The sequence below is a fragment of the Rhinatrema bivittatum genome, chromosome 3 (assembly GCF_901001135.1).
Source record: "Rhinatrema bivittatum chromosome 3, aRhiBiv1.1, whole genome shotgun sequence".
NCBI classification, from domain to species: domain Eukaryota; kingdom Metazoa; phylum Chordata; class Amphibia; order Gymnophiona; family Rhinatrematidae; genus Rhinatrema; species Rhinatrema bivittatum.
In genome coordinates this window covers 428984423-428998098 of record NC_042617.1, presented here as the reverse complement: position 1 = coordinate 428998098, position 13676 = coordinate 428984423, and the positions used below count along the sequence as shown (strand labels likewise).

The following is a 13676-nucleotide window of genomic DNA, read 5'->3' as shown; positions in this document are numbered from 1 at the left end:
TCTACCTACTTTGCTTCAGCCCTATAAAAGAGCCCTTTGCCTGTCCTTTGGGGCCTTCGCAAGGAGCCAGTCTGCTCCTGGATGTTCCAGTCCATTGATCCAAGAGGTTTCTGAGGTCCATCGCTTCTTCAAGGTCCTGTGTTTCTCATTGGAGCTCCTTTGTCTTCGTCTGAGCCTTCGTTCCTGGAAATCCTAATGTTCCATATCCAGATGTCCTGTTTTGTGGTTTTGTTCCTGAAAGTCCTGTTGTTCCACTTCCTGATGTCCCAGACGTTCCGTGTTCCTGATGTCTTGGTCCTAATGCCCTTGCCTTCACTTCTGCAACCAGTTCCCAGGTTCCTTGTGCCCACCTTTCCTGGCGTGCCATGTCGTGGTCCATGACCAGCCTGTGGGATGGCTGTGTAGGGCGCTTTATGGTACAAGGCCTTCTTCTCGTCTGTAACGCAAGCCTCCAGGAGACTTCTGTTTTAAAAAGCCTTGTTCCTGAGTATCTTGTTCCTGGTCTACGGAGTTCCCTTGTGCCTGCTCTGTCCATGCCTAAGACTCTGCCAGAACCTGCTCCGCTTCAGCGTGGTCTGCGACCAGCCATAGGCTGCTGTGTAGGGTGCACCCCGGTGCAGGCCTCTACTGAATCTTCGTCATGTTCCAGTCTCTACTTCCATTACCTCGTCTGGAGTCTGCTTCGCATTCAACGTGGTCCGCGACCAGCCATAAGTGGCTGAGTAGGGCACGCCGCGATGCAGTTCTCATCCAGTGCTTCGCCTGACTCCTGAACCCTTGTCCGAGTCTTCTGAGTGACCTGCACCTTCGTTTGAGTCTCCTGAGAGTCTTTGTTTGTATCTTCTGAATATCCAAGTCTTTGTCTTGAGTATCCTTGTCTTCGCCTGAGTCTTCGTGTTCATGCCTTTTGCCTCCGTCTGGCCTCACGCACTCGTCGTTCCCAAGCGGCGGGTCCGAAAGGGCTTTTGAGTGGCCGGAGGGCTACTCTTGTGACCAGCATTACGTTGCTGGGTCACACTGGTGCGTGCAGGTACAGCGGAGGCTGGGCTCAGCCTCGATCCTGTTCTGGATTCCATCGCTTGTCATCAGTACAGCCTTCATCCTGTCCTGCCCATGGTCGGGCATGCTTCGCCTGCCTCAGCACCTCTTCAGAGTACCTCTGGGGTCAAGCCGTGATCCAAGAACACACATTCTCCTTGGAAGTGGAACCACTCCCCTAGCGCTTCCTAACAGGTGACCTCAGCTCTAGGCAATGTTTCATCAGCCAATTTTTCTGAGAGGCCAGTACAGATTGCATTGGATACACTTTGGACTGCTATTAAGGGACTAGAACAGGCTTTAGGATCTAAATTTGAAAATGAGTACAGTTATTGGGCAAATTCAAAATCAGGTTGTGGGGCATGATCAGGTGATCAAGGTAACACAGAACATATTTCTGTTATAGAAAAACAGTGTGAGTCCTTGGGGAAATGCAATGTGGCTTTGATTAAGGGCCAGGAATTTATTCAACGAAGATTAGAAGCTTTAGAAAATAGTTCCAAGAAATTAAATTTGATACTACATTTTTCCTAAATATGTTAGTGTTTTCCTAATTGAATTGCTTAAGAAATTCTATGTGGAGGTACTGAAAGTACCTCAGGCTTCAGTTCCACTGATTTACTAAGACCTTTTATCTACCTTCTAGTCACCTATACCTGGGGCAGTGGACCCTCCGGTCGGGGGCATGCTGTGGTTCTTTGTGAACCAGTGGCCCAGTGTAACCTCGGACCAGTGGGGTTTGTCCATTGTCCGTCAGATGTACAAACTGAACCTGTTGGATGTCCCTCCAGAATACCCTCCATGCCCATATTGGGGGCCGGTAACACATCAGTAGGTACTACTAACTGAGCTTTCCTCTCTCTTAATGGCCAAAGCAGTCGAGCCTGTACCACCAAGTCAAGGAGGGTGGGGATTCTACTGCAGGTACTTCCTGATTCCAAAGACAATAGGAGAACTCCGTCCCATCTTAGACCTGAGGGCCTTGAACAAGTTTCCAAAAAAAGAAAAGTTCAAGATGGTTTCCCTGGGCACCTTGATCACCCTTTTTGCAAAAAGGGATTGGCTGTGTGCCCTCGACTTAAAGGACGCCTACATCCATATTAAAATCTTCCCAGGTCACAGGAAATATCGCAGATTCATGGTGGGAAAACAGCACTTCCAGTACCGGGTGTTGCTGTTCAGGCTCGTGTCTGCCCCCCAGGTCTTCACAAAATGCATGGCCATGGAGACTGCATACCTCTGCAGACTGGGAGTGAATGTTTTCCTGTATATGATGATTGGCTGGTCAAGAGTATGTCTCAGGCAGGGACCACCAGGTCCAAGCACTTGACTATTCGGGTGTTTGAGTCACTAGGGTTTGTTCTCAACTACCCAGAATTCCATCTCAGTCTGTCACCTAAATTGGACTTCACAGGAGCCCTGCTTAGACTTCTCAGGTCAAGGCCTTTCTTCCTCGCCAAAGGGCTGTTGTTTTGGCGACCATTGCGGAAGAGGTTCAACAGAGCCAGCAGGTATCAGCCTGGCACATGTTGAGGCTGTTGGGCCACATGGCCGCAACCGTCCATGTCACTCCCTTGGCACGCTTACACAAGTGCAGAGCCCAATGGACATTGAGGTCTCAGTGGCGCCAGGCCACTCAGAGCCTCTGAGATTGCATCAGTCATCCCATCTCTCAGGAACTCCTTGTCCTGCTGGTGGGTATTTTCCAATCTGGAATGGGTGATTTCCTTTTAGAGTCTCCCTGCTCATATTGTGCTAACCACGGATGCATCCACCCTGGGATGGGTCATGTGGCTGGGCTCAGATCCCAGGGCCTGTGTCAAATCAACTTCCTGGAGCTCAGGGTGATCGGGTACGTGCTATGGGCTTTCAGAGATTGGCTGTCCAATAAAGTTGTCCTGATCTAGACCGACAACCAAGTAGCCATGTGATTTGCCAACATACAAGGAGGCACAGGATCGTACCTCCTGTGTCAGGAAGTGGTCGAGGTCTGGTCAAAGACCCTGTCTCATGGGATGGTGCTCAGGGTCATGTACCTGGCCAGGACAGAGAACATGGTAGCTACCCCTTGGTCCCTGAACCAAGAGATAGCAAATCTGATATTCCACCTTTGGAGGAGCCCGGACATAGATCTGTTTGTGTCTCCCTGCAACAGGGAAGGTACCTCTGTTCTGCTCCCTGTACGGGTCAGATGGCAAACCAGCCTCAGATGCCATGACCCATCGTTGGGGCAAGGGTCTTCTGTATGCATCTCCTCTGATCCCCTAGTGGCAAAATCTCTCTTGAAGCTTGGTGAGGACAGAGGAACTATGATCCTCGCAGCCGCTTATTGGCCGAGACAGGTCTGGTTTTCACTCCTGCAAGAGTTGTCCATCTAGAAACCAATCGGTCTGGGGACTTCCCCGGATCTCACAGCATGGATTGTTGAGAGGTTGATCTGCAACTGCTTGATCTTTGAGGATGTGTCTCGGGTCCTGGTGGCTTCTAGATATTTTTCCACTAGAAAGTCCTACAGACTGAAGTGGAGGAGGATTTTCGTGTGGTGTGAACAGAAGGCCCTAGGTCCATTCACCTTCCCCATATAAAAACTGCTTGGTTACCTTCTACACCTCTTGGAGGCTGGCTTAAAATCCAACTTCGTCAGGGTTAATCTTAGTGCAGTTGGTGCATACCACCATGGTGTAGATGGTACTCCCGTCTCTATACAGCCTATAGTTGTATGTTCATGCAGGGCCTGCTTCAATTGAAGCTTCCCCTAAGGCCTTCCGCTGTGTCTTGGGACCTCAACATGATGTTAGCTCAGCTGATGAAAGCTTGTTTTTAAGCTCTGCACACCTGTAACCTGAAGTACCTCACCTGGGAGGTCATTTTTTTGGTGGTGGTTACTTCAGCACACAGGGTCAGCAAGCTCCATGCCTTATTTATTTTATTTATTTATTTGTGATTTTTCTATACCGGCATTCACGGAGTTCGTATCATGTCGGTTTACATAAAACAAGGGGTGAGCAATACATAACTATAACTTGAATGTATACATTACAACTTATAACAAATTATAACAAGTGTTCAGAAGAAGAAGTTACAATAAAACAGGGATGATTCTAACTGGGAGTAAAAGAAGAGGAAGATAGAAGTTTAACAAGAGGTAGAACTTATTAAGCCTTAGTAACTTATTAACTTAGCCTTAGTAACTTAGCCTTAGTAACTTAGCCTTAGTAACTTAGTAACTGATAAGCCTTAGTAACTTATCCATCTTATACTGTTTTATCATGACAGGGTGGCTTGCATACCCCAAGTTTCTGCCTAAGATGGTGACTGATTTCCATTTTAACCAGTCTCAATCGTCTTGCCAATATTCTTTCCCAAGCCCCATTCACACCAAGGCGAATGAGCACTGCATAGTTTGGACTGCAAGTGAGCAGTAGCCTTCTATCTGGACCAGAGAGAAGCCCATAGACAGTCCACCCAACTTTTTTTTTTTTCTTTTGATAAGAATAGGTTGAGCACTGCCGTTGCCAAACAGTCACTATCCAGTTGGCTAGCAGATTGTACTTTCTGTTTTGCCCTGGCGGGACTGCATCTTGAGGGCCATGTCAAGGCTCATTCTGTCACAGCCATGGCAGCATCAGTGATCCACTTGTGAGCAGTTCCCATGGAGAAGATTTGCAAGGCTGCGATGTAGAGTTCTCTCCACACATTCATATCCCATTACTATCTGGATAGGGATGGCCAATGCGACAGTAGCTTCGGCCAGTCTGTCCTCCGGAACCTGTTTGAGGTGTAGAACCCAACTCTCCCAACCTAGGTCCTATTGTTTGGGTTCAGGCTGTCTTCTCCTCTGTTACCAATAGCACTGGTGGGTATTGTGCCCATTGGCTCCTAGTTGGGTGTCGATCCCTTTTTGTGTTGGGGAGCAGCCTGTAGCTAGGGATTCACCATTGTTTGAGGATTACCATCCTGCTTGTCCTCAGGGGAAAGAGTTGCTTACCTGTAACAGGTGTTATCAGAGGATAGCAAGATGTTAGCCCTCACAAAACCCACCCACCACCCCGTGGAGTAGGGTCTCTCCTGTTTTTTATTTTATTGTAATTCTATGTTATGAGACTGAAGAGGGACCCCGCGTGGACATGTGGTATATGGCATGCTTAGTGTGCCTAGTCAAAGTTCTAGAAACTTTGACATAAGTTTTCCGTGTTGGGCTCCATCTGATGATGTCATCCATGTGTGAGGACTAACATTCTACTGTCCATAAAGAATACCTGTTACAAGTAAGCAACTCTGCTTTCTGAGATAGAGGGAATTATGCACAAATTCTCCTCTGCTGTATTGCAGAATTCCCCCAGGAGTAAGGTGTGCAAAGTTTCTGGAGACCTAGCCCAACAGACTTGCTGTTATAATTGCTGCTGTAAGTGCTTCCACCAAGGATTGACTCAGAGGGTGGAAACATATCTGTCCCCCTGATGGTTGAATTTCATATTCAGAAAGATGGGTAATATATTTGTGGTGCATGCACTGTATCATAGCATGTAGATGCATCTCATGCATATTCAGTATGGATTTCCTGAAAATTCAACTGGAGTTCAGCACTCGAGGACCAGAGTTAAACCTATTCCTGTTATGGAGTATGATGTGTTGATGAGTAAGGGGAGAATACTCATATAAATGTGCTGCTACAACAGAATGTGAAAAATGTTAAAGGGGATGTCTTTCAGTAGCCACTGTAACTTCCTTGGTAGACTTACTAATTCCCAAATGAATGTGAAATCTGCTCTCTAGTTTCTTTCTAGTGTGAACACAATCAGTAGTGAATCTTTTAGCATGGTTCTGTCAGATCCACCTTGTTTTACGTGATTTAAAAAATGTATTTCTTTTGTAGCGGCATGGATATTGCACCTTGGGAGAAGCTTTTAATCGCTTGGATTTTTCAAGTGCAATTCAGGACATCAGAAGGTTCAATTATGTGGTCAAAGTAAGTTAACTGTTGAAAAAAAAATATGAACATTTTCCTAATGTTTTTCAAACTAATTTTATGAAGTCTGTAGGGTCAAGTATTGCAGTTAGAAATACAAACTGGGACAGTACATGCTGGTACATAGTACTGATATTTTGGCTCTGGCAAGGTGAAAAGGCAGCTCAAAGCAGATTACAATAAATTTAAGTGAACAGAGACAATAGAGCATCTTACAGTCAAATCAGAATATGCAATTAATAAAGTATTGGGATCCAGTATAGGAAATCCCATTTGTGAATAGTTTCAAGACCCAGTTGTGTCCTTGTGTATAACACAGTTTTTTTTATAGAGGGTACAGGAAGTTGGCTCAAAGATGTGAATCTTAGGGAAGGTTTCACTGAAAAGCCATGCCATATCTTTTTCCTGAAGTAAAGGTAGCATGGCTCATGGCACAAGGTTAATGGAAAAAAACAACATAGGGACAACCTTATTCCGTGGAAGGTTTTTATTTCAATTGCCCGACTCTGGCAGAGTTTCGCCACTTAAGGCTGCATCAGGGGCTTAAATCACAGTAAGTAGTTATATGGAACATCACTATCATGTGACGAATTGATGAATACTCAAGATTCTGAGTCATGCGAGTAGTTCTCACTACTACTTGAATTCAATGAGTCGATCACAACACTAAATTTGTGCCATCCCAATTTTAAAAAATAGAGAGCTATAAAAACAGTATTACCTTGTAACACCAAGACTCGCCAGATGCCAGAAGCAGCAAATCTTTGTTTTGGCGAGTCTTGGCTACGTGGGGACCACCTTCAGATTTGTTTTATTGGACCTTTCCTTGCTCGGACAAGGTTAATGGTACTTTGTTCCACATTTTTGGTGCAAAGCAGTTGAAAGCATGAAATATTGTGTAATGCAATCTGGCAGCAGTGCAGGGAGAAGAGGAAAGAAGAGCCATTTCGGCAGGCTGGAGTTTACTTGAGACCATGTAAGGGAAGAGAAGTTGAGAGAGGTTTCAGGGCCTGTTTGTTCAAGCATTTGTAGGCAAAGCAGAGTTTTTTTCCCATTGATAGCAGGGCTGAATTAGCCATGCTGTCATGGGAACTGTCCATCAGGCCCGGTAGGCGAAGCTTATGTAGTAGAATACAGAGCTTTGCTCTGTGCGCCTGTGCGTGCCTTCCCGCGCGGCAGAACAGATTCTCCTCAGTCTGTTCTTTCCGCATGCGGGATCGCAAACGGGGCTTAGTAGTTCTCAGTGACAAAAAAGTTTTTCAAAATGTCAAAGAAGATAGATCCGAGGCAGTCGGGCTTCAAGCCCTGTTCATGTGGGAAAATCATGTCCATCACCGATGCACATGATTTTTGTTATCTGTGCTTGGGCGCCGAGCATGAACAGGCCTCTTGTCCCCACTGCGGCCGTATGTCCCCTTGGGCTAGGAGGCAGAGAGCGATAAAGATCCAGCAGCTTCAGGTCTCAGCAGGAGGACAGTATGCTCCCCCTTCGGAAGCCCCTTCCTCGCCGGGGCCTAGAAAAAACAAGGCCCCGAAGGTAAGAAGGGCAGCCTCAGTGGAGCCATCACAATCCCGGCAAGGAGGCAGTTCAGAAGGGGCAAATCGCCGCAAATCTTCGTCCACCCCGTTGTCAAGAGACCCCTCTGCCATCCAAACATCGTTTCCCCCCCCCCCCCTGCCTCCGGCTTCGATGTCGGCCAGATCGAAAAAAGCGCCGGAAGGAGCGCCGGGAGCGGCGAGGCTAATGCCGGGTGCGATGCAGCAGGCGTCGGAAGAGGTACTTAACACACCTGACAGGATGCAGGTCATGCCGGAGCAGCCAAGTAACGCGTCGGGAGCAATGCAGGTGGCGGCAAAAAGGGCGTGGGAGACGTTGAGGGAGCCTCATAGAGCGCCAAAGTCCAAAACTGGGGCATCGACGCACACAGCTTCGAAAAGGGCGCATGGATCACCGGAGAAGGTGCATACCACGTCAGCACGGATGCGTAAAGCATCGACAGTGACGCACGGAGCGTCGAAGTCGACACATGAGTCATCCAGATCGACGCAAGGAGAGTAGAGGGCATTGAAAAAGGGGTCCAGATCACATAGCGCATCGAGATCAGTGCAGGGCCCACTGACATCGAAACAAATAGCACACAGATCGATGCACAAACCGTCGGGAGTGCCGCGAAACATATTGGAAGAGAAACAAACTGCTTCTCTGCCGCACGACTCTCATTTTTCTAGTCTGGATTGACACAGCTCCCACAAATCATCTCACACTTCTAGTAGAATGGGACGAGATACGTCACCAGACGCTTCTAGTTAGTCAATCCCCTTTCAGTGATCGACATCATTCGGAGGACGAACACGTTAAAATTCATTCACACTCCTCTTCCGAGTCATCGTTCGCATCGGGAAAGGTGTTCTCAGATCTCATCTGCGTCATGTCGCAGAAGTTCGGAAGAAACTTTGCAAGAACTACTGGTTAAAAGGCAGAAGATTACCCAGGACTTACAACTGCAAGAGCATCCATCACAAGGTGCAGATGCACTTATCCTGAAGGCAGCTTTGCCTCCTCAAGAGTTGGATAAAAAGGGGAAACCACAGATGCTACCTCAAATGAGGGAAGCGTTCTCTCACCTGTCCTTGGCACTATCGGGGTTTTTTGAGGTAATGCAATCAACCTTTCAATTGCCACGCTCCCCATCAGACAATGATAGTGACTCTCCACAAGAATCTTCTCCACCCTCCCCGGGGGAAGTAACACCAACGCCCACAGGTCACCGGTCACCTCTACATGTGGACCCAATTTGAGCGTCACAAGACCCATCCTCCCTGGGGGACCCGGATTCACCACACTCATCTCCTCATACTTCAACAAGGTACCCATCTGATCCTCTGGAGGATCCACCCGAGCCATACTCCCCACCGGAGGATCTATCATACCCCAAATCTGCTTCATTTTTTTGAAGGGGTTAATAAACATGTGGATAAAGGTAAACCGGTAGATGTAGTGTATTTGTATTTTCAGAAGGCGTTTGACAAAGTCCCTCATGAGAGGCTTCTACGAAAACTAAAAAGTCATGGGATAGGAGGCGATATCCTTTCTTGGATTACAAACTGGTTAAAAGACAGGAAACAGAGAATAGGATTAAATGGTCAATTTTCTCAGTGGAAAAGGGTAAACAGAGTGCCACAGGGATCTGTACTTGGACCGGTGCTTTTCAAAATATATATATATATATCTATAAAAATAAATAAATGATCTGGAAAGGAATAAGACGAGTGAGGTTATCAAATTTGCGGATGATACAAAATTATTCAGAGTAGTTAAATTACAAGCAGACTGTGATACATTACAGGAGAACCTTGCAAGACTGGAAGATTGGGCATCCAAATGGCAGATGAAATTTAATGTGGACAAGTGCAAGGTGTTGCATATAGGGAAAAATAACCCTTGCTGTAGTTACACGATGTTAGGTTCCATATTAGGAGCTACCACCCAGGAAAAAGATCTAGGCATCATACTGGATTATACTTTAAAGTCGTTGGCTCAGTGTGCTGCAGCAGTCAAAAAAGCAAATAGAATGTTAAGAATTATTATGAAGGGAATGGTTGATAGAATGGAAAATGTCATAATGCCTCTGTATCGCTCCATGGTGAGACCGCACCTTGAATACTGTGTACAATTCTGGTCGCCGCATCCCAAAAAAGATATAGTTGCGATGGAGAAGTTACAGAGAAGGGCAACCAAAATGATAAAGGGGATGGAACAGCTCCCCTATGAGGAAAGGCTGAAGAGGTTAGGGCTGTTCAGCTTGGAGAAGAGACGGCTGAGGGGGGGATATGATAGAGGTCTTTAAGATCATGAGAGGTCTTGAACGAGTAGATGTGACTCGGTTATTTACACTTTCGAATAATAGAAGGACTAGGGGGCATTCCATGAAGTTAGCAAGTAGCACATTTTAAGACTAATCAGAGAAAATTCTTTTTCACTCAAGGCACAATAAAGCTCTGGAATTTGTTGCCAGAGGATGTGGTTAGTGCAGTTAGTGTAGCTGGGTTCAAAAAAGGTTTGGATAAGTTCTTGGAGGAGAAGTCCATTAATGGGTATTAATCAATTTTACTTAGGGAATAGCCACTGCTATTAATTGCATCAGTAGCATGGGTTCTTCTTAGTGTTTGGGTAATTGCCAGGTTCTTGTGGCCTGGTTTTGGCCTCTGTTGGAAACAGGATGCTGGGCTTGATGGTCTGACCCAGCATGGCAATTTCTTATGATCTTATGAAATTTCTAGAGAAAGTGGGATCCGTGTTAAATCTCGAAATACAAAAGACCCCTGACCCATGAGCAGCAACTTTAGACCTGCTCAAGATCTTTGATGCTCCCGCTGAACCTACTTCCTTACCTCCACACAAGGTCTTAGACTCCGTCCTTGAGAAGTCCTGGGAGACTGTTTTCCATCACTCCAGTGGCTAGGAAAACTGATTTGAAATTCTGAATGCGGCTGTCTCCTTTTTATTCAGTGCACCAGCTGCCACACTCCACGATAGTCGTGGAAACAGCTATGAACAGGTTAAAAAGCCCAGATTACATGCATCAGTTCCCCTGGGTAGAGAGCAAAAATTGCTAGATGTGGCGCAAGGAAGTCTTTTCAGGGGGCTATGTTGTCGGCACGAAGCCAACAACATCAATTCTATATTGTTCAATATTTATTTGAATGTCTACAGACTTTAAAGACCAGGATCCCGGTAACAGACCACTCTGATCTCCATCTCCAACAACCTGTTCAAGACATGGAAGAGGGCGTCCACCACCTCCTTCGTACAATCTACGAAGGGTTTGTCTTCCTCTCGCATTTCAGCCTCCGCAATCACAGCCCGTAGGTTAGCGTGGCTTTGTTCCAGCGCTATTCGTGAGGACGTGCACACCAAACTGGCAATTGTATCCTGTAAGGAGACAATCTCTTTGGAGATAAATTCAAGAGACGGTGGCCAAGATAAAGGATCAGGCGCTGGCGGTGCAATCACTCACGCAACCGTCCCTATATCACCCACAAAGAGAACTTCCCGCCTGCCCGTAAACAACCATATCAGCGCAGACCGTTTAGACAGTATACTTCGTACCGTCCAACTACTTATGCTCAACCTCAACGCCCGCAACAGCAAAACAGGTGGGGGAGACCATGCGGTCCATGTTAACAAAACCAACAATCTGCTTCGTCCCTTAAGACGCAGTCCTCTCTTTAGTTATAAAGCCACCTCCACTGCAATTGCACCCACCAGGCAGAATCTCATCTCGACTGCCAGAATGGGACAGAATAACAACAGATCAGTGAGTTTTAGAAGTCGTAGACAAGGGATACCAATTGCAATTTTCAACGACTCCGCAACTCCCTCACTTACAAAGTCGGATTCTAACAAAGCCACAACCCCAATTATTGAAGGAGATCCAATCCCTTCTACACCAACGGGCAATTCTTCTCTTGCCGCCTCATGCCAGACAGAGAAGTTTTTATTCCCTATATTTCTTCATTCCCAAGAAATCTGGTGGCCAGAGACTGATCCTGGACCTTAGGGAGTTGAACAAGCACCTACACAAGGAGAAATTCAAAATGGTGTCCCCAAAGAATATCCTACCACTCCTTCAACCCAACGATTGGCTGTGTTCCATAGATCTGAAGGATGCGTATACAAACGTACCAATCCACACCTCTTCGTGGCGGTACCTGTCATTCAAGTACCAGAACATCCACTACCAGTATCAGGTACTCCCTTTTGGGCTGTCGGCAGCCCCGAGAGTGTTCACAAAATGCATGGCAGTGGTGGTGGCTCACTTGCGAAAGCTGGGCATTCATATATTTCCATATCTAGACAATTGGCTCCTGGTAGCATCCAGCCCAGAGATACTCCACTGACAACTGCATCAAACCATCCAGTGTTTGGATTGTTTGGGACTGATAATCGTATACCAAGTCTACTCTCTCATACCCACACAGGTCCTACAATTCATCGGGGCTCGCCTGGATACCCAATAGTCCAGGGCCTTCTTGCCAAGGGACAGAGTGACTGAGATGCGCCGCCTCCTGTGTTCCCTCCGATGCACTCCGACCCCCATGTCACGTCAAATCCTCACAGTCCTGGGACATATGACAGCAGCCATATTCACCGTGCGAAATAAAAGACTGCACATGCAACGTCTACAGTGGGGCTTAAAGCGACAGTGGACACAACATTCACAACCGCTGTTAAACAGGTTGACCCTCACCTCCGAGATGAAGAAGGGATATAGACTGGTGGCTCCAAAAGAAAACGCTCATCAAGGGAGCATTGTTCAATCTACCATTGCACAACATCCTCCTTACCACCGATGCCTCTCGCAAGGGCTGGGGAGCTCACTTGGACCAGTTACAAACACAAGGTTTATGGTCCACCACGGAACAAAATCTTCAGATCAATCTGTTAGAACTACGGGCGATAAAACTCTCACTACACACATTCCTGCCTCACCTCCGGGGCCATCGAATAATGGTATACACCGACAACCAGGTGGCTATGTTCTACATAAACAAGCAAGGAGGGTCCCGTTCTTGGACCTTGTGCAAGGAAGCGATTCAGATTCTGGAGCATGCTCATCGCAACTGCATCACAATACACAGGCATCCTACCTGCCGGGAGTGGTCAACACTCGGGCAGAAAAATTAAGCAGTGTTTTTCACCCTCACGAATGGGTGTTAAATCAGGAAGTGGCACATATACCATATTCAACACGTGGGGATGACCAATGATCGACCTCTTCGCAACAGAACACAATGCTCATGTTCCTCGCTTCTGTTCACTTTGTAGCAGTCAACGAAGAGTAGCACAAGATGCGTTCCTAATCCCATGGACGGAACCCTTGATGTATGCATTCCCTCCAATCCCTCTCATCACAAAGACTATCCAAAAGTGTATCCTGGATGCAGCACAACTCATTCTAATAGCATCAGCATGGCCCAGACAACCCTGGTACACCTATCTTCTCCATCTGTCAACAGAAGATCCCATCACACTACCCAACCAGGTAGACCTACTAGCACAAGAAGGAGGAACCCTTCTTCACCCAATGCATGCCTCCCTTCACTTGACAACATGGAGGCTGAACAGATCTTATTGTTGGAAGCCACTATCTCAATAGAAGTGCAACAAGTCCTTGTACAATCAAGAAAACAATCTATGCGTAGAAATTACGGTTTCAAATGGAAAAGATACTCAACCTGGTGTGCCTTGGACTGTTCACCGGAATTGTTAGACTATCTTCATTCATTTATTTATTTATTGATTGATTTTTTTTTATATATACCGCGGCACGTAAAAAACATCACCTCGGTTTACAATAAACAGTAAATTAGCAACAGGCTTTACAGACAATATGAAATTAAGGTGGACATAATAAGAATCATTTAAGAACAATTTAAGAACAAAAACATAATATAAATCAATAACGAAACCAGTTAAGAACAAAAAGCAATTGAACTGTTGAGAGTCATATTCCATTAGTTAATGGCAAGTCAAAAATCATAAACGGGGGGTGGGCGGGTGAAAAGGAGAAATTAGCAGAGAGAAAAATAAATTGGGGAGAGGAATAGGTCCAGGGAGACAGGGAACATGTAAACGGCATTTCAGAATAAGAGGTGTTCATAGCGT

The 13676-nt window shown here is 46.3% G+C and overlaps 1 protein-coding gene across 5 annotated transcripts in view; it reads left to right on the top strand.

Moving 5' to 3' along the window:
* FBXO25 (F-box protein 25) overlaps positions 1-13676 on the top strand; it is a 168424-nt gene that overhangs the window by 52967 nt on the left and 101781 nt on the right. For all 5 annotated transcript variants that reach the window (XM_029595772.1, XM_029595771.1, XM_029595770.1 and 2 more), the window contains one exon: positions 5915-6007. In XM_029595772.1, coding sequence (XP_029451632.1) covers positions 5915-6007 — 93 coding nt within the window. The remainder of the gene's footprint in view (positions 1-5914; positions 6008-13676) is intronic.